Source organism: Venturia canescens, chromosome 9, assembly GCF_019457755.1.
Source record: "Venturia canescens isolate UGA chromosome 9, ASM1945775v1, whole genome shotgun sequence".
NCBI lineage: Eukaryota > Metazoa > Arthropoda > Insecta > Hymenoptera > Ichneumonidae > Venturia > Venturia canescens.
Window position 1 is genome coordinate 13,996,418 of NC_057429.1, and position 25,784 is coordinate 14,022,201.

Sequence of the window (25,784 nt, forward strand, 5' to 3'; positions counted from 1 at the left end):
TGACTATTGAATTCCTGTTTGGGGCGTTGAGGCCTCCCGGAAATTTGACTCTCGGTCCTTGGAATTCGATTAAACTTTTCATTGAGAAATTCATCTCGGAGCGTTCTCTCCCAGCGAATTTCGAAATTGCGTCATCAAAGTTCTGGGTATTTCTGAAAGCTTTCTGCACACCGGTGTGCAGAGATTCGACCATTCGACGTGGAGTGTCCCATGTTGGACGTTGGAGCTACACGTTATGAATTATTGTTGGCGACCAGTGGGAGTGATATATAGCCCATTGTGTGATACGAGTGTGTTTATACGTAGAAATCGGCATCTAAAATTTACAGGTATTGGAAAAATGTACCAGAATAGTTGATAAATGTACGCGGTGATGGGGGAGGGAGTGAGGGGGCTGCGAAAAATCCAATGTAGCCATTTTTTCAGGGACTTTATTCGCGTGATATTTGTCTGCAAAGTTTCTGTTGATCGTGAGTGACGGCTGTGAATTGTAAGTGCATTTCAAGAATCCAGACTGGCCTAGACATCTCGCTAATTAAAATTGTGGCCAAGGAGACCGGGCTCTTGACTCGCAAAGATTTGCCATCGGATTCCAGCCCCTCGGTTCCTGGTCCCAATAGAGACGAGTCTCTCCCGAGTTTTTTGTGGGTCTCCCATCACCCCATTTCCCTCCGGGGTCCAGGGTTCATTTTCGAAGCTTGAAAGTCTCCTTTCGCGTCTGTTCAGTATCGAAACTGGAAATAAGTGAACGGCCCGAGGTCCGAGGTTGAAACAATCATTGATTTTTGTAGAGCGTTTGAAGAAGCATCATTTCTTATGCTAATTGGCGCTGGTGGGCTGGCAATGGGTTCGCTGTCAAAAAGGCTCAAGTCGGTAGTGAAAACGCAGTGCTGAGAAAGCGCGTGGATCTCAAGACTGAAAAAACGGAGCAACGAGCAAGACGAAGCTGTGCATTTCTCGTGGCGAATAAAATAGTGCGCGAGAGAAGATCGCGTCCGTGATAGCGGGGATGCTGCGGAGTATCTCGAGTCTCGTGAAGAATCAGAAGCCGCGAAGGCAAACCGGGATGCGGCGCGTGTGTCTGTGCGCCGTTGAGTGGAGAGCGCGAGTAGAGAGAGGGGAGAGGGAGAGAGAGAATGCACGAGAGTTGCGTCTGCGCGAGTGTTTGGAAGGAAAAATTAGAAGAGTAGGGGAAATTGGGATATCCGAGATGTGCCGAGATTGGCCGAGGGTGGGCGAATTCGCGCGAGTAGAAGCGATGATGACCGAGGTTTCTCTCGGGACCGCGGCGCTGGCTGTAGCGGCGCTGAATGCAGTGCCATCCGATAGGCAGCACCGCTCGCTCCGCCGCCGCGGCTCTCTCCACTTGGCCGAACGTTCTCCTCGCTACATCCAGCAGCAAGACGAACAAAATACCTTAACAATAATAATAACAACAACTAAATAAAAACCAAAAACCGGAGAAAAATATTCGCATAATCTCTGAAGGTGCGCGCGTCCTGACTTTTTCTTATCTCGAATAGTTTGAAGAACGAGGAAACTACCGCATAAAACCACAACAACAACAACAACACCAACACCAACAACAACAACAACAACAACAACAACAACACGAAAAAGGAAATCAAAACAAGAGCGAGAGGAGTGGGAGCCAGGAGGAGAGAAAAAGGAAAAAAGAAAGCGAGAAAGAGAGAGAAAGGTTGGTTGATGGGTGGAGGACGCGAGTATGAGAAACGGTAACGAGGGAGAGGAGAGAGAGAAAGAGAAAGAGCGAGAGAGAGAGAGAGAGCGAAGGGTGAAGGAGAAAGAATACATGGCCGGTCAGGGGCTGGGAAGGGGGGGGGGGGTAGCGAGAGATTGATATTTCGATAAACAAGAGAGTGAGTGAGTGACCGCGAACAAACGAAAAGGAGAGGGGAGAAGAGAAAGAGAACGAAAGAAAACAGCCGGAGATTGAGAACGATTGCCGATTTCAGAGACGCCAGATTCGAGAGAGCGCAGCATCTCTGAAAAAAACTTGAAATAAATAACGAAAAGTATTTGGAAATAGGCGGGAATGATGATCACACTCGAGTCTGGTGTAGGCAAGCATCCGTTCGATCGGACTCGTGCGATGATAATTGAGCGAGAAGATGAAAAATGTGCAAAACCACCTGGATTACTGAGTTTTACAAAAGAAACAAAGTTTTCTTATTTTTAATATATTTTCAATGTTTCAATCGTGATCGCGGAAAATATCCAGTACGCGTGGTGTACGAATCGACACGGTGCGTGGTTCCCTCTTCTTCGCCGCCGCCGCCGCCGCCGCCCCCCCCCCCCTCCCTCCCGCTTGCCCTCCGTCTCCTCCCCCGAGCCTTCACCCTTTTCAGTTCCTCGATCACGAGCTTCTCCTCGCGCATCGTCGCGGCCTCCCAAAGTTTGCGTCTTGGCTGCGTGGTCACTGCCGTCACTACTTATTCCCTTCTCTCTTCTTTTTTTCGCCTATCGCTCGAGCTCGCAGTCGCTTCGTGCTCCGACTGTCCTCGAGGCTCTCCGAGAAGTCGAGTTTTTTCTCATTACGCACTTGGCTCAAACGTACTTTGTCTTCGGACTTGGGGGGAGGGGGTCGTCTTGGAGAATCGACGACTCGGACAGGCTCGTTTGGCGTTATGTTTTTCTTCATCTCTTTCAACCCTTCGAGTCGGTAGTGTTGTATCCTCGAGATCTTTGTGCGTTGACGTGTTGCTTCATGCTCAACGCAGAATCGGTGGCTATCGTGCTCCAAGAAGGATGCGACGGTCCACGCTTATACATGCACAACGTACGTGAACGAATGGTCGTGTACGCGCGCGCGCGCTTGCGCACTGAAAAAGCCTCCTCTGTAAACGCGGCTTAAAAATATATATAATATAGGCAGACGGAGAGAATGTCGGCAATTCGCCCGGAAAAGTGGCCGGGGTGAACCGAGAAAGTGTGAGTTTTCTTATAAGTTGCTCGGGCGTGCATCAATCGCGCGAGAATGACCCGAAGAGAGAAGGAGAAAGGAAAAAGCGGAGGGACGGAGAGAGCGTAGAAGCGCTTGGCGGCGCGTCGGGGAACAAGCATGGCCGCCGCCGCCGCCGCCGCCGTCGCCGCGGTGACGAGACGAGAGGACGCGCCGGTGTGTTTCTCGTCCGCCAACACTGGCGGTTCTCTATCTTTCTCTTTCCACTTTTCTCTACTTTTCCTTCTCGTTCCCTCCCCACTCCCTGAGGCTCTGCCTTCGTCCCTCTCTCTCTCTCTCTCGCTGACTCTTTCTCTCTGGATCTTCCATCACGATCGCACTCGGAAGAAAAGGAGAAAAAGCAAGAGACTCGCATACGGTCAGACGAGACGATATCCACTGAGAGTGTATATAGTCTCTGTCTCGGTCTCCTCTCTACGCGCATTCACCGCTCTTGCCAAACGTTCCGCTGTCTCCCCTTATTTTCTTCTCGTACGTGTATTTAGTTTTCTGCACGTCCTCCTTACACTCTTTCCTTTTACTAAACAATTTTGTCTTCGTCTCTCTCTCTCTCTCTCTCTTCTCCTTTCCGTCTCTGTTCCTCAACGTTTCCTTTTTCTCTGCTTCTTTCTCCCGTTCCACCTTCCTCTCTCCTGTTCTTCCTCCGCGCCATGAGATTTTCTCTACCCGCACGATCTTTCCTCTCAACATGCTCACTTTATGCACTTTCAGCTCTCGCCTCTTTTGCAGCTTCTCACGACATTTTTCATTCCCCGTTCCTCCGGCTTTCCTTTGTCGCCGCGCGTCTCTGTCCAGCCGTGTTTCTCTCATCTCTGTCAATTCGGACGTAATAATTTGGGCTCGTTGCGAGCCAGCGAGTGGAGCCTGGCGAAAAATGCAATTGGCAGATTCGTCGGCCGCGATTCATTTCTAGCACTTGATTTCGTATTTTTCAGCTTTTCCTGGCCTTCATTCAAATTCGTCGCGAATCTACTCTATTACCTTCTATTTTCTTTGGTACAAACTTTTTGCAGCGTATGAGAAAAGAGAGAATTCGGAGTCCCGCGGTACACGCTCGTACTTCCCATCCCTCTCGCCCACCCCGATCACGCGTTTCATTCTAAAATAGAATGTAAGGGGGCAAGCCGCGCAAACATTTTTACCCGCGTGTTAAAAAAACAAACAAACGTATTGTCTCGGGCTGAACGCGCCCCCGCTACGCGCGTCTCGCCTCCTTTTTTATGCAATATTCGAATCTCCCGCGAAACAGCATCGAGGGAACATTTCAGGGGCAACGGAATCGACTTTAACTCTGAAAATAATGCGAATTGGGTGACGAGCGCATTGAAGACTGTCTTAGAAAACGGAATCGCGAGGGATTACGAGCTCGGTCAACATTTCGAATCGAATCGCAACGAACAGAGCGTAGAAATTTGAGGATGCAAGAGATTTGAGATCCGAGGCAGCCGAATACGCGGCGAAATTTGTCCTGAAATTGTCAAAACACCGGAAAAATTCGCTTCGGAAATTGATTTGGGAGAAAATAGTGGAACAAGTAAAACGAGCAAGAGTTTGTACGAAAGCGATATCAGCGGGTTGTAAAAAGTAGTGAAAAATAATGAGAATCTTACAGCGAGGAGAGGAATCGCGCTTTGTCGTAAAGAGAGAGAGAGAGAGAGAGAGAACGAGAGCCACGCGAACCCACGAATCGAATACAGTGAAGAACTCGCGGTTCCCTCGCGACCATATTCCGAACCTCGAGGCACCAGTAAAAATAGTGCCTTTGCCGTTTCCTTCCGTCGGCTTGGCGTACTATAATTAGCGGGGGCCCGGCGCGTTTGCCCCGTTGTAAACAAATTTCCTACGGGCACTCTCGCCACGCGAGAGAAGTATAGAAACTTTTGGTTAAACGTAGTAACGGTGGCTCGCGGTGAGGCCTCTGTTTCTGCTTGTGTTGCACGACGCGACTACTATTACACTACTACAGCGATTCCTTTGCCTACTGTTCTCTTCGGGTGTAGTTATTCGACGACGACGCGATTGCCCGAATACGCGCTCTTACTCCCGTTCGAGCCGGCGAATCCTGCGTGTGGATTCGAGGGCGACGACACGAGTTTCGCATTACGTGGGAATCCGCGCTCTCGCGGTATGCTCGCGCCTCAAGAAAACGCGATGGAAAGAGAGAGAGAGAGAGAGAGAGAGAGAGAGAGAGAGAGAGAGAGAGAGTGCGCGGGAATAGCAACGTTCTTTTTAATCGTTTCACTCCCTCTTCGTATTTCCATTGCTCCTCTTAGTCTTCTCTCTCCTCCCCTGCTTCTCTTTCCAACCTTCCTATCTTCATCTTCGTCCTCTTGCACTCTTGCCTCTCCGGTTTTTACTACAAACTCTCCTCGCTCTCTCGCGTCTTTCTCCTCCGATTATTCTCGCTTCGTCTCCGGTGTTTTCGGACGTAATAAACACTCCGCGTACTCTCACCACCCTTTCAAACGTTCCTCGCGCTTTCGCGTTCGGTGAGCAAACTTATCGGGTAATAATAGAACGTAAATTTACTGATTGAATTGAAAATAGTTATCGAAAGCAGTGAACTCTCGGTGTCGGCAAGATGGCGAAACTTTTGTCGAAGAAAATTTATTAATTCATCGAATAAATCGATTTTAAATAAAAAATAAATATTTATTTGGGTTTATGTTGCCACGAATTGTAACAATAACGGGCTTCTCCACGCGGAAATTCAAAAATATTGACCGTACGGAGGGAACGTGAAGTAGTAAAAACGCAACAATATACGTATATATCCATAGCGGGGGAAATAAAAAAGAAACGGGGGGAGAGAAATGAGAGTTAAAACGTCTCATAAAAATAGGGTTTTCGCGGCTGAGCGTGTTCTCGTACCCTGTCCTCGCTATATTTAACGCACAGCTCTTTTCGCCTCAGTCTCTCGTAGTAAACAAATTTCAAACGGCCCGCCTTCGCGTAACGAGACGATTGACTCACGCGCATGAGTTTACATTTTTCTTTACTATCTTTTTTCCTCGTACTATTTTCACTGTCTCTTCGTCTCTTTCGGTACAGCAAAATACCGACGAATTGAAATGAATTTTTAGTTGAAAAAGGCTTCTCCGGTCCATCGGGTTGACTTGCACCACGGGTGGGAATCGCTCCATCCTTCGACGCCCCGTTTCATTAGTGTGGAATGTTTCAGACTGACGCGAGTTCCCTCCGTATTAATGCCTGTGCCATTGTTTGTGGTCCCCGTTTTAACCTATTTTTGTACTTTTTCTGTCTCCTCCTTTTTCGCCCTCTGCGTCCCTCGTTCTCTGCCGCTCTTTCTCTGTTCCTGTTTTACCCTTTTCATCCGCTCTCTCTCTCTCTCTTCCCCCGTCGATCGGCACAGCGAGAATTTCTCTCTCGCAGCGCTCACAATCATTTTTCTACGGTACAAAACTTTGTCCCAATTTTCAATCACTCGTTTTCCATACTAATATTTACTCCCAATAAACGTTACGAGCATTGAGAATAAAAGAGACGATTGGTCACGTAACTCGTCGATATCCCAAAATGAATGTCTAAATAGTCTGTGGCCACCGATGGTTCATTGACCCTCTCTAAACCAAAACATAATGCTAAATTTCAAGCGGCTTTCGTTGTCTCGAATGGGAGAAGACAAATGGCGAGTTTCGAGAAACACCCTGTATAGCCCCGCTAGGAAGAGTATGCAAAGGGGGTTGCGCGAGTTACATTGTATGAGATGTGGTGTGGAACAGAACGCGTGACACGAATGGACCAAGGGGAGTGGAAGCTGTCTTTCCATCGTTCGTTCGCACTCTCTCTCTCTCTCTCTCTCTCTCTCTCTCTCTAGATTTACGCTGTTATTCTGTATTGCTGGTGAAGAAAGAGAGGCGCAAAGAGAGACGGAGAGAAAGAAACAAAACGGTAGTGTGTAGTGTACGTGTGGAACAAAACGGAGCTGTATGAGAAGTGCTCGCGAAAGCGTTGAGCGAGAGAGCGAGCGGGCCGATCGCACACTCGACCATTCCGCAGGGGGATCGTATTTTAAGAAATTGTAGGAAGCGCGAGTCCGGCGAACGGGACGAAAGCTGCGTGTGGCTGTTTCTAGTATCTCTCTCTCTCTCTCTCTCTCCTTCTCTTTCTCTCTTGCTTTTTCGCTTCCCGCTGTCTCTTCGCGGATCTTTCTTCGTCGCGTTTCACACCAGTCTCTCGTATAGAAATCGTGCGTGCTCCACGGGCGAGAGAAGCGCGGCTCGCGTGCGTACTCGCCGGTTGCGTGTGCGTCGCTCGCACGACGCGCCAGTGCGACTTGCGATTGCGGTCGAGACTTACCACCCTCAAGCTCGCGCGCAACATCACATCCTCGCGCACGGTTTTACTCTTTCTTTCTCTCTCGACGCACTCTCCCCAACTCGCTCTCCTTTAATCGTTGTCTTTATGAATAATAATCCCAAACACCATACGTGTCCAGTGAAATGAGAATGAACCTTACGAAAGCATCTTTGTCGTGATTATTTTTCAGATTTCTCTGGGAGAAAGCAATTTTGACAATCACGTCACCGGATCATCATCCGACTACCGAGACGACGAAGTTTCTTCACGACCGAAGTGCTTATGAAAGAAAACAAAACGAAAAAAAAAAAAAAACAAACAAAAAAAAACGAAGAAATCATCGAAGAAAGTGGGCCATTTCGATCGATTAGCATTGCAATCGTGAGTGCGTATGTGTGTGCGTGTTCGCGTGGGTGTATGAGTGCCTGGCAAGTGATATAACAACGCAGGAGAACAGTGAAAGAGTCGACGATCTTTGCGCGTTTTTCTTTAAATAGTTTTCATTTTCTTCTTCTGCGTCTTCTTCTACTGGATTCTCGAAATTGACGCCAAGACCGGACTAATTCAGTCAGCATTTCGTTACTTCGAGAGAGTACAAAACACACTACGCCGATGAAGATTTGGACCTTTTGCGAATTCTCGTAACCGTAGTTGCCCGAAATTCCGGGCCGCCCCTCCCCCCCCCCCCCCCCCGCCAAGTTTCCGCTGACCGATACGAGGAAAAGTACCGAGTCGAAGATTCCAAATCCACGCGAGAACGAGGACCAAAGGAAACGAGAAGAAAGAGGGGGGGAAAAAAAAAACGAGCCGAGATACACCCGGTGAGGACGAGAAACGACACACCACCGAAATCGCATCTTTCACCTCCTCCTCCCCCCCCCCCCGCCCTCCTCTCACCCGCCCCCCGCGCTACGGGAAACAAAAAAGAAACACTAGAAAAAATATGCGAAAAGTGGAATCGTGGAGAAGGCACTGGGTTTCGGGTGGGGTTGTGGTGTATTACGCACGATCACGGGGTCCCCGATGATGGCGGAGTCTGCCGATGACGAACCAACTCCGATCACAACTTGGCAAGGTCCCGCAGCGCCTCACGACTCCGTACTCGTAACTACGGAAGTGATTGACGACGCCACCGCTACGAGCAGCATCGTCGTGCACCAGTCACGTGGAGCTCCGGGGTGGTTGAGGCATTCCAACGAAATCATTGAATCTTGGAAGCTCCTCTATCTCGGTACATTAAATTAGCCTGCTGATTTAGATTAAGAAAGAATAGATATATAGGAAAGGAGAGAAAAAAGGAAGAGGTCGAGGCTGAAAAAGAAAGTAAAATTTTCAACGAGAACCTCCGTCAAGTGGGCCATAGCCAGACTCAATGCCCCAATGATATTCACGGTAGACTCTCCATTGGGATCTTATGAAAAGGATCGATCGAGCTGGTTTTCATTGCTGACCGATCGAGTATTATTGAATTTTCAGGGATCTAGATAATTTGTATCGCCCATTGAGAAAAGAATCTCTCGATCTTGATCTGAGGAAAAACGGTGAGCTTTTTCGTGGCTACAAACAGGCCCCGTTTCCATTGGTCGGTCTAGGAAGTTATAGTCCGTAGGCCGGGGGTTGTTGGGTCCACCACGGGGGCGGGGGTGGGTTTGCCCCTGCTTGTCTTCGTCGTCACTCTCCTGGGGCTGTTGGGTTACCGTATTGCCGGGGCGGCGGCGGCAACCGAAAACACGTCGTCGTTGTCGTCGTTGTTGCCGTCGTTCGGACGGTTTACGTCGTCGCCGCCGTCGCCGTCGCGTTATTACACCAATAACAACGACGTTACGAGCGCGACGACGAGAGCAATCGAACCTCGTAACAGCCCTCGTGGCTCTAACAACGCCAGAGCGATTGCCTCGCGCTCGTTGTTCCATGAGAACGGCGAAAGTGCCAGCGGTGCTGATTCATTGTTGGAATATTTGCAACTACGAAAACTGCTGAGGAACACCTCGGTCGGGGATAAAGAAGAGGAAGAAGCCGCGAGGTCGAGTTCTATCTTGAGAACGGGATCGATCGGTGATCCGTTGGTTATCTTTGGTAAGACGTCCTACTCCGCGTCCACGTATCCAGAGAGCACCGAGTATCGGGGCCAGGGTTATACGTCGAGAAGCGTCACAGACGTGACGGAAAACCTCCGGCGTCACAAGTCAAGTAATTCGCGGCGAGGACGACGAAGACGGAGACGAAAGAACGTCGATTGGGAAGGTGACATACGTAGGAAGCGGGAGGACAACGAAATTCGTCGGAACGGTATCGATCCGTCGAGACGCGAATCACTAATCTCCAGTACAGTCTGGAGAAAATCTTTGAACATCCCGCCAACGATTTACGATCCAAGAGACATCGTAAACGAGCCGAATGAGTCGACCAGAGTCGATGTCGATGTTGATGATAGAACCGGCGCTGCGTTGCCAACGAGCAAAGTGGCTATCATCGAGGACCGAGGAGGAAAGAAGACGACGAGGGACACCGAACAAGCCGCATTATCAAACGATAAGGAAAACAGTCCTCGCCTTTCGGAAAGCAATATCGAGAGGCTCGGGGTTGAGGTTTCGGGCTCGGCTAGGGACGCCTCGCTTATCAACGGACAAAACTATTTCACGAGTAAGGTGGCGGCTACGCGGGTCGTGAATAATCACAATAACGATAGTTACACTAATATTATTAATAACGTCAATAATCGTAATCGTAATCACCAGAGAAAGTATAAAAATAAGAACTCCAGCGGTTCCGTTAAGGAGGAAGGATCCTCGGAGACACAGCTAGAGCCCAACGAAGATGTTACGAGTTCTGCGGTAACCCCGTCAAGCCCGAGTGAACCCATTACTACGGAACTATCTTATGGCAACGATGAGAGTGCATTAGAGTGGAGGAAAAGTAGAAAAATTGCCGTGCCCATGACAGCGCGTTCTTATCCCCAAGGAGCGACGACGGGAGTGCCAGGACGTTCGAGAAAATGGCCGGAATTACCGGTCGTTGGTAACAGCACTGAAAAAACTACGGATCCGTTGGAAAGGCGGATCATTACATCCGCTGAAAAAACCAACGAGAGCGTCGTCGAGGCCATCAACGAAGATAAAAACGATACCGAGTCGACGCCAAGTGCCACGACTAATATCAACGCTACTACGGAAGAAACCTCGTCGACCAAGTCGCCATCACCGACTCAAGACACCTCTATGGAAGCACGTAAGTCCCATTATAATCGCTAATTTTCTGTTTCTCTCTATCGATGCTTGTTAGGCTCCTGAATGTACATTGCCAGTGACTCAAGTTGAATATTCGGCGTCAATACTCGGTGGCTTTACCGTTTGTCACGGAATGATGACTGGCATTTTTCAGAATATCGAAATTTCTAGTGCAAATAACAAAACCTCGGCCCGAAATTCAGTCTTTCGTCTCACCACCCGGTCTCACTTTACCCTTTCGTGCAGAACTTGGCGTGGCAGTGTCATTCGAAATGAAAGAAAATATGAAGGAAAGAAGAAAGGCGAGAAATAAAAAAGGAGCAGAGTTTTTCGTTGCTTCTCTTTCATGGTGCCTTTCACCAGGCGTATTTACAAGATCCGCGTTCGCGCCACAGCGTTTGGGCAGCAGGACCCCATAGCTTTAGTACCAAGAGCACGAAACCCGGGCTATTTTTAACTATTCGACGACGCAAAAGCACCTCGCTCCGCGTCCGAACAACGACCGTCACCTTCTCTTTCTTCAATCCTTCGCCTTTCGTCCTCGTCTTTCCCCTCGCACTCTTCCAATTCCTTCTCTCTTTCACTCCTCCCTCTTTCTACCTTTTTTACTTTCTTAGGCTCCCGTACTCCCAGTCGTCGATTTTTTCACTCGATTGCTTTCTCGTCCTTCTCCGAGGCTGCAAGGACGAGATTCTGGCGTGTCGCGATCCTCCAGCCTTTCGCGCGCCAACGTTTTTTTTTACCCAGCAAAAGAAACAAATGCGAGAAGACAGACTTTCGGAGTTTAGAATAATGCGGGGCAAGTTTATGCCTTAAGATATCGACCACGCTCGTCGTTTTCAACGTCAACTAAGACGAGAATGTAACACCGAGTCATTGCAGATCCCTGCAGAAACATTCAACAATTTGAATTAACGCTGATATCGATCGACACTTCTCCGAATCGTGGTCCATAAAAGTGACAACCAACAAAATCCACTTTCAAGCCCAACACTGCCAATTCCAGTTCTAATAGTTAAACTCTACTCACCAGCCTAATGGAAGTCCATGCAGATGCTACAGTGCCTTGACACTGAATATTAAGGAAGTTCATCTGGTATCGAGTTAGTGAAAAGAAAAATTATCGCGACTAGCGTAGTCGGTCCAGTGTTCTCAAGTTTTGCTCAATTACATCAATATTTTCTCACCCGTCCTTCATATTTTATTGCAAGTCCCTAGTGTGAGTTGCGTCGATCGGAAAACGTGGTCTCCGCGGTTTCAAAAAGCGCGCGGTTGCAACGTCGCTAGTCGCTATCGTGAAAGTCACGTATGAGTTAACCTGCCAATAATCAACATCAATTGCGAACTTTATATGGATTTAACGAAGCTGTAAACACATTCGTCACATATTTTTCCAGGACTTGTGGAAATTTCTGCAAGAACTGTTTGTCAATGCCTGCAAATTTTATACATAAAGACAGAAAAATCACTGATACCCGCAAGAGACCGTGTTAATTTGGGGAATCCGTTTTGATTTTTTGAAACGAAATCTTGACAGGACATTTTTTAAATTATTCGTCACTCTATTGAAATTTTTAAATCTAAATCTCTTTGTTCAATTCGACTACTGGACAAACTTCCTTAAAAGCTCCATAAGCTGTACGGGGAAGTTTGTAAAAATGCCCAGCAGCAGAGTTATATCATGCCCGAGATCGAGCGGTTTCCTTCACTTCTGCACGGTCGCATACGTTCCTAGTTCTTCCATGGGGTATGACCATGGCAGAGAAGAAACCGGTGGTTTCGGCCTCGAATAGCGTTTCGTTTGTTTGTCGAAGAAAATGGAGAAATTGGGCGATGAGATTTGGCGAGAAAATGGGGTTTGAGGATCTGTCTATGGAAGGTTAGGCTGCTGCACTCGGGAATTCCCGATGAATTCCCACGCGTGTCGTCAGGCTTCGCTGCAGTACCGATGAAGGGAAGAAGGCGTGGCTAGCGCGCTTAACCTCTGATCTTCGGGGAGGCTATGTCTTTTGGAGTATTTTACCGAAGAACGACCCGGCCGGTGTGTAACTGTAAAAATATAAAAAGTGGCGAGTTGTAAGTGTACAAAGTAACAAATTCCGAGCTTGAAAGTACGCAAACTTATTTCATTCCAAGTAACACGAATATCGAGCTCGGAATGAATGACGGGAATTTTTGTCGTTCCAAAGCCTCGCTCTTCCGTTTTTCGTATTCGTTTTATGTTTCCTGGAGATTCTCTCCGCTGTTTTCATTCCTGATTCCATTGTCTCCAGGATTTCAATAGATTTTTCTATGGTTTCAATAATCCTTCCATAAAATAGTAGATTGAAGATAAAATTGAAGTTGGGAATTTTCATGCGGTCTATCGATAACCAAACTTCTCAGCTCTTAGGAGGATCTCGTTGGTTTAAAATACAGAGGGAGCTCTGCTCGCTTCGTGACTTCGCGTATGATTCAGCCGGCTATTTTTTTCGCACACCGCGCTCTCGTCTCGGCCGGCGAGCTTGTTCGATGCCAGAGCCAGCATATTCTCTCTAGACCGTGAGCAGCGAGCATGCGAACGCGACTTGTACGTATACGCGCAGCACACATGCTCACGTATTCGTGAATTCGAGCTCATCAACCGCGGAGTGTATAACAACATAGAACCCCTCGCGAGAGGCTCATATACCTACGAGTTCTCTCGTCCTCCTTTTGCTTCTCATGACAGTCCTTAGTCAATGTTGCATGCCTCGACTTCTCCACGAGATTTAGTTAGCAGCTAAAAAGATAGGATTCCGAATGAATCAGAAACAAAAGTAGTAAGCGAATATTAATTTGGGATTAAATTCAGAGGAAACGAGAGTGAAGAAAAAGTGACGATGGGAAGCAACTGAGCTTCGAGGATGCGAATCACAGTTTGAAATTCCAATAGCTCGGTGGATACTCGATCGTGAAATTTCATTAGTTGGAATCGAAACCGAAATTCGTTTCGGCGTGATATCGAGAAATTTTACGGGTATTCGGGGGCTTCGAGGGACACGAATTTGCGAGACACCCCGTAGCTCGTGTCTCACGTGTTGAGATCTGGACGGATCCCAAATGAATGCGCGTGTGTATACGTTACCGGGCACAGGCAGGAGAGAGGGAGAGAGAGAGAGAGCGCGCGCGGGTCCGAGAGAGGAATGACTAAATGGCCTGACTAACCGGCCGGGCACTTCGAAACTCGGCCCTATTTTCGCCGTTCTCGAGAAAAGAAGTCACCCTCCCCACTCTCCTGGTGCTCGCTGCTCTGCTTCTCTCTCTCGCGGCAAGAATGAGAGAAAGAGAAAGATGGAAGAGGGATTAAAAAACGAGGAAAAAACAAACAAGAAATAGACGAGAATACGTACGCCTGCGAGACGAAAACGTAGATAAGCGGGGGGAGGGAGAGAGAGAGAGAGAGAGAGATTTTAGACGGATAGGAGGAACCCGAGGGTCGCGTACGCAGCATGCGTGCATGCGAATGTGCTTCTTGGCAGGGGCGGCCGTTGACACGTGCGAGGATCCTCCACGTGCTCTCAAGAATTCTTTTACTCCAAGCTACTTGTGTGCGTATTGGAACCGTCAGGTTCAAACGAGCTGAACGAGCCTTCGATCAAAATGACAAACGCCTTAAACCTCTACGAATCTCCGGAAGTTTGAGATTTCATCTTAACCGTCAAAGTTGAAACGATATCCCACGGTGCTCCTTCCGTTCAGCCCTAAAACTCGCAACAGTTTTATTTCGTAAAATTTATTGTTGTAAGAAAATCAATGAATTCGAACTGTCCTCTGTCGGTATCAAGTTGACACGCATCGTTCGATTTCCAAAGCGTTTCATCCCTGCGTATGAAAATCACGAACAATCTGAATCCCGTACACGTGTCTAATCCCATCACACTGTTCGAAAACAAAAGAGGGGGACGAGAGAGAGAGAGAGAGATGGCAAGTCGTAAAAGCGAGAAAAGGGAAAACAAGCGGGAGGGAAAAGGTGTGCAGAATGATGAAGAAGGGGCAGCTTGAACGAATGCGAATCGTGAGAGTTGTTAAAGGCGGAGGAAAAAAGATGGAGAAAGGGTTAACGTCCTTTCCGCATTTGCTCCTTTGGACGGAGTGTCGACGCGAGTGACGACGTTGATAATCCGCATCAAACATATTTTTCTCATCATCCTCGCCCTCATCGTCGCGCCATCGCTGTTTTCTCCTGCCCAGCATGCGCAGCGAGTTTTTCACTCTCAACGCTCTTCGCCTTCGCCGTTTATTCTCCGCACACTCGTTCGAGTGTCATTTACGAACGATGAGTCACGCTCTTCCAGGTGAATTTTAGTCCGCGTAGATGTTGTCGACACCCAAAGACGCAAGTTCAACCCTCGAATTACAATCCTTCGGGGATCGTCCTTCCTCTTATCAAGATGGCGGTTTAGGCTCCTGCGGATAAACTTACTGACTGGGATTAACGCATGCACAAAACCACACCGAGCACGATATCTCCGCTTCGTATACAAACTTATAACTTAGCTCGATGCTGTGCCACGTTTATTATTCATTCGTGAGTGAAATTTATATGCACCCTCTCCTCTCGTCCAACTTCTTCTTCGCCTCCTTAAGCGTCTTCTGCTTCTTCCCCCCCCCCCCTCTCACTCACTCTTTCTCTCTTTTTATTCTTAGCTTACAGAGAATGTTTATATACCTTTTGCAATTTACGATTCCGCGATAGTACCCGACGATTCCTTCGTTGCTTTCTCGTCTCTCCGAGCCTCCTCTCGAGCCGGCGGGTCCCTCCACCCCCTCGAGCGGGTGTCACACAAGCATTTCTTATTTCCCTCGCATTCAAAGTGCACCGTTCCCTCTCTCTTATCCAAAGAGTCAACATCATCATCGCCACATATCGCGGGGTGTGCGTGTACGAGTCTCTAACGAGCGTACCTTGCGTGGTTAATGCATCGATCGTTTCTTTCGCAGGATATAACCCGAGGTCGATGACCTCTGAGAGGATGACGCGTGGAAGGAAACTCGAGAGTGGTTTGCAGGACCAATTAGCAATGAAATCGTAAAGTTAACGTGAAAAAATGTTTTTAGGACGAGCGCTCGCTCCCAGAAGCGGAGAGACGATGAAACGATGTCTCGAATGTGCAGCGCAAATGGAAATGAAAATAAGATTGTGGAACCTGGTAAAATAATGAATAAGCTATGGGACTGGTGAACGGAGTTTGAAATTTCACTGCGTTTTGTCATGAATGAAATGATCAAGTGAACCCGATTTCCTCGCGTCTAAGGTTTCCCTCGATAATCCATTTGTCATAAAAATCATTTGGAGTATTCGCTCTCTTTTTGCTTCCTCTGAAGAAAGTCCCATTCCGTTTTTGTCCCGTAAGAAATGAAGTATCGAGTGATATTCCCGCTCACATATTTCATTTTCTTCGTAACTGGCTTACGCAGCTTCGGTTTCCGAGTTGACGCGCGGTACGGTTTGCACAAAGGAGTAGCGCGGATCGGGGACAGGCATCGTGAGCGATTGGCGTACGGGCAGGGAGTCAGAGAAGGCATAAAAAAGAGTGTACGAGAGCAGTATAGGTCAATGAGGAACGCGAAAGAGCGACAAAGAAACGGAAGGAGAGAATAAAAGCGAGAGAGAGAGAGAGAGAGAGAGAGCGAGAAGGAGTGAAAAACGTAGAGAAGAGATGAGGAGAAAGGGAGATGCGAAAGGGCGCGGTGACGATGTAGGGAGGAAAGAGAGTGCTGGAGCAATACAGAGGGGGCGCGAGCGAAAGGGCTTGGTCTCCATGGCAACGCCGGGGAATATAACGCTGGTTGACTGGTAGGGTGCCTCGAGTTTTTTCCTTCCTTTATCTTTTTTCTTTTTTTTCACGACTTGGACGATTGCCGTAGGGTCGGAACTCTAAAAATCGTTACACAGACCTAGATACTCTCGGTCTTTTACTTCTACATATATACAATCTGCCTCATTCTCTCTGGCATAAGCGCAACCCCCTCTTGTATTTCTACCATTGGGCTGTGAGTCTCTTTTGCCACTATAGCATCGAGCCATGCGTAGACGTAACCCCTTTTTCCATAAATCGACTATTACACAAGAAAAAGGTCGTAAAAGCTCGAAAAACTCTCGCTCAAATACCATTCCCCGCGCCCTTCTGTGCCCAAGAGCATCGACACATTACACTTTACTTCACTCACAAACCACTTCTTCCACTTCTTGACGCTACACACAGTTTCTCTCGATTTACCAGCAATACTTCGAGCCGACACGCGCTCGAGAGAACCTCCGACTCGTTGCTCTCGTGCATGCCCCTGTCTCTTATTTATTCTCTGTTACCAGAATCAATCCCTCGCTCTCTTCTCCTCCCAGTGAAGAGGCACACTCTTTCGTAGCTGTAACCATGAAGAGAGGAAAAAATGGAGCCCTGGGCCTTTGGAGTTATCGCTTAATAGCTCGAGATTGTGAAAATATGGGAGGAAAGAAAATAGTAGAGAAATGTGACTCCTCCTCGCGCCCACTGGATTTCATTTCGTGTGAATCCAGCAGGATTTCGATCTCGCAATGGTGAAACACAAACGATTATTTTCTTTACCATAAAGTGGGCGGTTTTAGTCGAAACATGTTTCAAAGACACGTTGACCTTTTCGTATTTGAATGAATTTTATTAGCCACCGGAAGCTCAAAAAAAAAAATAAACAAACAAAAGGAAACGCTGAAACTGCAGGGAGATTTTTTTATTTCTCCGAGTGTGAAGAAAGCCTGCGCAAAGGGATCGCGGACTAAAACGTCCGAGAATGCGGTTAAGGAGGTTGCCAGGCACCGTTGAACGGGGGTAGTATTTGCACAGCCCTTGCGAGCTCGTCATCCTCCGCGTCGCCGTAGCCGTCATCGTCAAATTGTGCTGTAGGGACGTTGCGGACTCATCGTGCAGCAACCCCCGTCATCCGCCTTAGGCAGATGAAGCTGCGGGTGAAAGGGGTCGTCGATCCACCCCTCGCATTTATGCGCACACACACGCGCGCCCGGTCTCTCCTCTGCTCCGCGTGCATGTGCGCAAAACCCTTTTTCTTGACTCTCTCGGAACTCACCCCTTCGGCAAAGCTTCTCGGGGGTGTCGAGAGCAGAGTATCGACTGACTGACGCGCAAGTTAACCCTTTGACTCGTGCTGTAAAAAATATCTCTTGCACGTACGCGCGAGGACGTTTTGCCGTTACAAAATCATAAATTACAACGTCACCCCTGTAACGAACCTTCGAGCGTTTTTATTCTCATCTTACAACGACTTACGAGCAATCCATCGACATAAAATTTCGATTTTTTTCAAACGCAGTATTTTATCCCGAAAATACTCTCGTCAAACGATGCTCCGAGACGATGCCCCGCGACGCGCGTTTTTCTTCTTTCCTAGCACAACGAATGTTGCGACTCCGAAGCAGTAAACTAAATAATGTGACGATCTCCCAGTTATTTTTTCACATTTTTTTCTCCCTTTCTCTTCATACGCCACAGAGAAATAATATGGCCGTTTCAGAACAGGATATTTTCTTATTTCACTAATCAAATTATCGACTACCGGTTTTCTCGACGATTGTCAGGGAAGCATTTTGTTCGTGACGGCCGCTCACAAGAAACTGTCGGATCGACAACTCGTTCATCCGAGACTAAACGGAACGGACGTTCCCGACGACGAGTATGGACAAATCCCCTCGGTCTCGTATAAGGGTGTTATCGACGAACTCGAGCCACTGTGTTCTTACACACGGACGCTCTAATAGCAAGACTCTATGTACGTTTCTACATACTCTTAAGGGGCTAATACCTACATATGTACGACTTGTCCATGTACATGCACTCTCCGCGAGTATATTACGTTTCAAATCCGCATGTGCACGGGCTCGTCGAGTCTGAATCGACGAATCCTTGATTCAGCCTCTGCGTGGAAAATAAAATAGAAAATAAATTTTTGTGAAAACATTTTTCTATCTCGGGTCGACTCGTCGTGGTTTCCGAATTTTTTTTAATGTTCCGAGTTATTCGTCTCGAGAATATCGACTCGCAGTTTTTTTTAGGAGCACGAAAATATTTCAGACGATAATAAAAGATTGAAAACTAAAAGCCTCCGATCTTCGTCGGCTCAGAAAATTATCCATTTAGAAAATCAAATGCGAAACGAGTCCCCAACGAAGCAACCGTCTTCGCAAGGTTTCATACAAAATTCTTCGACTTTTGTTTCATCGAAAAATTTCTAAAATGTCAGGGATCCGCGTCCTCGAATCGATTCTCTTCGTCGAGAATATTAGGAGTGAAAAAATGCTTCGTAAGCTCTATAAATCGGTAAAATTGTTAAGTACGATGTTGAAAATCAGACGAGGAATCATGCGAGGAAAAAAAATCATTTGAAAATTGATCGAAGCGTCTACAATCCCATGTTTCTTAGCTATACTCGTAGAAATAATAGTACGAAAAAAAACTACACGGATCCCGAGGTTGTGAGCGAGCGATGAAAAAAAAGTGCGGAATGCCGCATCGAGAGGGACGAACACGTGTTGATTTGGAGTGGACTGACTCATATAGGAATAAAGCGAGAGATATATAAGGCGTGAATAAAAACAAAAAAAAAAGTAGAGGAAGAAATATCGTACGTGAGTGTGCGTCTGTGATGGAGGAACCGAAGGAGATCGGCCAAGAAGCGTGTCGACACGATTTCCCAGACGGGTAGATATTTAGTCCGATTATTGTTTTGCCGATACGGATTCCTCGGTCGGCATTGGCGCGTGAGAGCTCCGTCTGACCTCGTGCGTCTGGAACTCCTTGACGGTCGACATGACACGCGCGGCGTTTTCGCTCTCTCCAATCTCTTCTTCTTTTTCTCCGATCCGAGAGCGATGTGATAGCTCTGTTTTCGGTTTATGCTTCCTCACAATCGTATCTCGCATCAATTCGATTTTCCGTGAAATAAAAATCAAGCGAACCGCGCCAATGGCTTCGTTCGGTACGCGGACTGTCGGAACCGCAATAACCGACGTGCTGCGCGAGGCATTCACGATCACGTTTTTCCTTCGTCGACCCTTAATGAGTGTTAAAACATAAATAATTCTTATGATTATTGCGCCCGGAACGTTCCGGAAAAATCCGCTTTTGTCTTGGCGTTTTCCGATGCGAATTCTTCGGGAGCTTCATTATCGGGTTGAGGAACTCGAAAATCGATTGTTCGCTGTTCATTGAGGCCTGCGGCAAGTACCGCTCCCGTTTCACTCGATTTCTGGTTCGAGCCGAATGCATTGGATGAGCGTAGTTTTCGCGCGTTTGCAATTGATTCGTGTTGTCGATGAGAGCGTCGGTTGACTAAAACGTGCGTGAATTCGGTGATTCCCTCGGAACCTCGGCGCCAAATTTTACTTTCGTTCTCCCAAAATTATAACGATACAAATAAAGAAAAGAAAAGTCTCTCGAATAACGAGTAATCGCAATGCTGGAAATACCGAAATTGCGATATGTTTAAACGCGAACGAACGTCGCTATTACTTATCGCGAGTGTGCAACACAACAAATTCACTTAATTGCTGTATCGTAGCTGAAAAAATAATTGGGCGCACACGCCTATTTTGGCAATGAATCGAGGGAGAAGCAGCAAAATAAAGAAGCCAATTAAACATAAGGAAAATCTCGTGCATTACGTAAATGATGACTGTTCCCTGTGGTGCTAGGATACGTCGATGTGTGCATGTCGGAATCGACATCCACAGGCTCAAGCTGGATTACACACCTGTAACTTCTTAAGCAATTATTCAAACTCCGCAGACAGTCATTATTATTATTAGACTCCTTGTAATTATTCATAGTCTCGCTCTGTCGAGCTCCGACTCCGGCTGCTTCTCTCGGTACATATATTATGGGCTAAGAAACTCTTCCATCTTTATCTTCATCTCGGCTTCTCTCTCTCTCTCTCTCTCTCGTTCTCTTTCTTTGTCTCGGTCGCTCTCTAGCTCTGAAACGTGCTGGAGCGATCGATCCTAAGTTTACTTACGTAGGTCGTTACGTTCGCTCGTTATGTATCCACGTACGTTTTTGCATGTGTGCTTTTCTACGTGTGTGTCACCGTGTGCGCGTACGTGTGTGGAGTAGCTGCAGTAGCAGTGGCTAGGATTGTGGCAAAATGTAGGACACGAGATGGGCGAGTCCCGCAGTGCACTCGGTGCACTCAGGGAGAATTGTTACATAGCTACAACGAGACTCGTCGGCGCACCCCTGTATGTGCTCGACTCTCTTGCCTTTCTACTCCGCGTTCCTCTCCTCTTTTGTCAAAAGCAGAGCGCGGCGAGAGGGAGAGGGAAAATACAGTTGTTATGTACACCCAGGAGACTGGAGCTCTTCGATTTTTCTCTCCCCTCGTTATTGAGGTAGTCTCGCAGGGTTGCTTAAACGAGCAAATCGATGCAGGCGTCGTAGCCATATCGATTTTGATCGCTCATATCAAATCACGTCGATTCATCAAACGTATTCGAGAGGAAAGAAAGCTGCCGCGCGTCAACGTCAGGGATGGGGCGAGTACTTTCATTTTTCTCGATGATCGTCGAATTCACTTTTAACGGCGTTCATTATGAAATATTTCTCGGACGTGATCGGACGCGATCGAATGTTTTTCGGTATCGCTTCAATTGCGCGCGGTCACGACGGAATAACTTGGCTCTCGCATTTTATCCAAAATATTCTCGCGGGCCGACTACGAAACGTTGCTGCCTATCCAGGTACGTTCCTGCTCCAACATATGAATTCAAAAAAACACCTGACACGAGCTAAATTATGCAGACAATTATTTTTCGTTGAGGCAGAATATTCCATGGACGAGTGAATTCTTCACGAGGATTCAAATATGTATTTCAATTTTGGCGAGCCTCGTGTCATTTTCACAAAACGTCACGCGCCGCTCGCAGTTTCTCCTGGCGACCCGTGTCACATGTCACAGGAAAATGACGAAGTGAACTCCCCAATTTCTGTGTGTCGTAAACAAAAAAATAAAAATAAAAAAAAAACCCCGAAAAGAGTAATAAATACAATTTCACACTCTCGTCCCCTGCCTTTCAGTGTTTGTAATTTCGAGAATTATATACCAAAACCTCATCAACTGACGATCCAGAAAATAAACAGTTGAAAAAATACGAAAACGAATGATTTGATGAAATAGAACGGTGTTCTAAGGTCCATGATAATTGGCACACTGCACTGTCAAAAAAAAAAAACTAAAAGCAAGTGCTCCAGCAGCTTAAAACGCAATTGGAACTGTGAGAGCGATGCAAAAGCGTGTAAACAAGGTTCCAAATGAATGAAAAACAAGACTCGTGTCCATTGACACGAAAAAAAGATTGAAAAATGGCAATTGGTCGATTAAAAGGAAAACGAGAAAAAAGGAGTCGACTCGAAGGTAGCTATCGACTCGACAAAAGAACGATAGAAATGTGAAATGAAGCGATTGAACGTTGGTACGAAGAAAGGAAGGAAGGCAGCGAGGCAGCGGGAAAGCCAACATTTATGACGTGTACGTGAAAGCATGGAACACACATTTGTCTATACGAGGTCGTTCGAGTGCTGGTGGTACAGGCAGAGAGGGATGTGCGAGGGATGCTGTGTGGGACGACACTGAGCAACGGAGAGTGCTGGTTGAAAAGAGGAGAAATCCAGGAATGAGGAGAAGCTTAGCATTACCGAGGGCGAGTGCGATGAGAGGGAAGCGAGGCGAAGAGAGAAAAAGAGAGGACGAGGGGAAGGGTGGAGAGAGGGAGGGTAGGCGCATCAGGGTAGGCTCTGGATACAGACGGAGGGAAATGGTGCCAAGTGCACGGGAGTATACTGGGGCATCGACCAGTGGCAACGCGAACGCACACTGCGAGGGAGAGCAGTGCCTCATCGCAAAAACGTATCGCATATCGGGGTGCGTCATCGCCCCACAAAATACCGAAAGACCAGATTTCCCTGACAATTCTGAGGAAAAAGAGTCTTTCCTCGTGGATTCCTTGGCTCATCCGAAGCCCTGTTTACATCATCGTTCGCATCGAGCGCGATCAAAAATATTTAATAACACGAAGAAAAAGGTATTCGAATCAGCGAATTCGAGCTCCCCGCAACAATCAAAGCGCCTCATATTTCTCAAGCCTGACGCACCACCACAAAAAAACAAGACCTCCAATCTCTTTCACATGCCGAAACAACCCCGGACAAGCAAGTCTTTTCAAATCGTGGGCTCGTTCCAGCGGAGGAGGAAAAAAGTAAAAAAATGATGGTCCCGAACGGTCAGACTCGCGGCTATACTTTGTCGAAAATGTTCCGCCCGTTCACCTCCGAAATGCGGATTTATAAAAATATATGTATCGACGCCAAGTACAAAAGTACCGGGTCACAGGTCGCGCACACGCCATCCGGTCACTGAACTCTGTACTTTTGTACGTCTAGCAAATATATATCCGAAAAGCGCTGCGTTCCTGCTCGAAAAAAGAACGCTCCTAATAATATACGGTGAGAACGTATACATTTTTATACACACGCACACACTCGCGTGAGCGATCTCGCGTACGTGTGTACACTTAAATCCACCGTATGTATAACGGTGTGACAGGAGAAAAATAAAAATGAAAATCGTCTGGCAAGAGAGCCTGCGAAACGAGAGAAACACGCGCATATAACTTTTCGACTCACGAAATTCCGGGAGAACACACGAGCCGAGAGGATTTCTTTACGCGCTCAGAATTCTCAAATCAAAAACGAAATTCTTGGCAAGGAACTGACTACGCGAAGACCGCTATCGAATCTGCTCCCTCGCGAGCCCCTCGCGCTATACACCCGCCGCATCTATTTACATCTTTTCGTATATGTATTCGTATGTATTTTTTTAACACACTTTTAATTTGTATATACACGTGTTAAATGTATAATATAATACAGATATTTGTATATGTATAGCGTATAAGCGAGATGAGAAATGTTGGGAATCATAAAAATAACTGTCGCTGAGACTCACGTGTGACATAAGTGGTACATATTTTTGGAATGTCCCTTGCCAACGAGAGTCCGTAAAGTAGTGTCGATCTCGCTTTTTTTCATTTATCTCCGTTTGTTTGTTTCTCCTTCCTCTTCTTCATTCTTCCTTCTTTTTTATCATCCGCTGAATATTGTGGTTGTTTTCAATCGCGCGTCTTTGCGAGCAGACAATAAAAATCGTGAGTGATCGAATTTTGGGAATTCTTTCGCCCCGGCTCTCCCCCGCCAGCTCGCCTTCTCTTCGGCATTCTTTTCGCAATTATAGGCCCTGGCTGTGAGGCTTTTCGTTCACAAACTCACGTACGGTCCTCGAGTGTGGCGAATTCGAATATCGGGGTGAGGCGAACGCGCACATTTTGACGTCACTTTTCTCGGCTTTTCATCATTAAAGTCCATTCAAGTTGATCAAGCTTCGACGGTTACGTACGTCCATCGGACCTCGAACTAGCAATCGAAATGCTTGGCCAAAATAATTGCTCGTCGTCGCGCAGAACGGGATAGAAAATTTGTGAAATCTCGCAGAGAAAAGCGCACGCAGCAACGATCGCATCGGCCATCTCTTTGCCTTGATTTTTATCAAACGACGAGATATTTTCAACCCCAAAATACTATAATAAAGGCAAAAAATCGATAACTCATTTCAGTTCCACTCGTAAATGATTTCCCGAGTATTTTCCTCTGGGCAGGTCCGTTTCGAGTCGGCCTGATTACGATAATAACTGCAAACTTGAATTCAACGTTGACTTTCATTGAATATCGACTAAAATACATCGTTGATCATAAAATTTGTTCTCTAACCTGATTAGATTCCTCATCGAATATTTACAGCCGCACCATTCAGAGCACCGTTGCTCAAGTCAGAAGTAGCGTAAGCGTAACGAAAAACAGTGACTTCAGTTTGGAAATTTCGCTCTGAACTTGAATTTCCGAAAATATAGCGAATTAACTTTATTTACGTTAAAACGATATGTTCTTCGAGCGAATCTCACTATGTCAACGCCCCCAAAAAGTTCGACTCTTCGAAAAAGTCAAAAAAACGCCTAAACTCTTTGCCCCTTGAATCTCGAGGAGTTTTTTTGTCCCGTGAAAAGAATCCTCTCGATGTACTGCGTGAGCGAATAAGCGGGACTCGGCCCGGAAGGAGAATCGCATATATGATTTTCGCCACCGAAAAACCCGACGTGCTGGAGGCCAGAACGACGGAGAGAATAATTGTGGAACAACGTCAGAGTCACGAGCAAATTGAAAAATGTGGAGTTTTGATTTTCGGAAGGCGAGAGAAGGGAGGATCCCGGGGGAGCAGGGGGCGAGTCTCGTTTACCGAGCTGCGCGGAGTGCAATTCTGCGAGTGACCGCCGTTAGACCGTTACTCCCTAATTCACGGACTCGTTGGCGTGCGTGATTCCGCGTGGAATGCGCCAGTACGTGAGCGAATGCGTCAAAACGTGATGTATATGTACGGAGAGTGAGAAGAAGATGCTCTCGTAAGAGTCGAGCGAGAGAGGGAGGGACGAAAAAAGAGACAGAGATAGAGCGAGAAGGAAAGAGAGAAAGTTTAGCAAGATAGTAAGGCGCGTGCGCAACTGAACGCCTATCCGTCGTCTGTATGCATCTTATTCATATACATATGTTCGCTCACAAATACATGTAATTATATGCAAGCACATAGATTTATATTGGTACGTACATGCGCGTATGTTTGTATGGGTAAACTCCGGGTGTGGTGGTATATAAAGTCGGTTCTCGGGTGTCTGCGTCTAGCCTGCGTCTGGCATCGCGAGATCCTTGAATGAACGACTATTTTTAAAGGGTTCAACGGATAAACTACGCCGCTGCCAGTGACGAGAGAGAATAAGAGAGGGAGCGAGCGCAGCAGACGACAACGCGAGAGTTGCTCGGGAAGCGTAAGGGGGGTGGATGAAAGAAGGGAGGAGGAGAAAAAGACCGTGATGGAATTTGGCAGTGAGTGCCAAACTCGAGATTGCACTCGCCAGAGATCCTTTTTTCTTTTCACTGGAAAATATCCCCCTGCGCGGGAGCCTATATACTCTATTTAACGCGCGGTTGAGCTCCAGCTTTTATGGGGAGCTGCGTGCAACGTGATGGAATATTTGACCCTGAAAATCGAGAGATTCGTTTCATTGGCCCTAAATCCTCAGGATTTTAACACATTTTTCAAATTTTTCGTCAAGTATTTACTATTTTTATAAAAAACATTCGGTGCAC

General features: G+C 47.1%; 3 protein-coding genes across 3 annotated transcripts in view; 2 read left to right on the top strand and 1 right to left on the bottom strand.

The window, feature by feature from the left end:
• Taf9 (TBP-associated factor 9) overlaps positions 1-25,784 on the bottom strand; it is a 100,247-nt gene that overhangs the window by 44,520 nt on the left and 29,943 nt on the right. The gene's annotated exons all lie outside the window — the stretch shown is intronic.
• Positions 1,211-8,916, top strand: LOC122416594 (putative uncharacterized protein DDB_G0294196). Its single transcript, XM_043429660.1, has 3 exons — positions 1,211-1,231; positions 1,524-1,699; positions 7,494-8,916. The coding sequence occupies exons 1-3, from the start codon at positions 1,211-1,213 to the stop codon at positions 7,672-7,674; spliced, it is 378 nt and encodes a 125-aa protein (XP_043285595.1). The 3' UTR covers positions 7,675-8,916.
• The window catches only part of LOC122416595 (uncharacterized), a 68,532-nt gene continuing 51,077 nt past the window's right edge, over positions 8,330-25,784 (top strand). Inside the window, exons 1-2 of the mRNA XM_043429661.1 lie at positions 8,330-8,419; positions 8,896-10,531. Coding sequence (XP_043285596.1) covers positions 8,330-8,419; positions 8,896-10,531 — 1,726 coding nt within the window. The remainder of the gene's footprint in view (positions 8,420-8,895; positions 10,532-25,784) is intronic.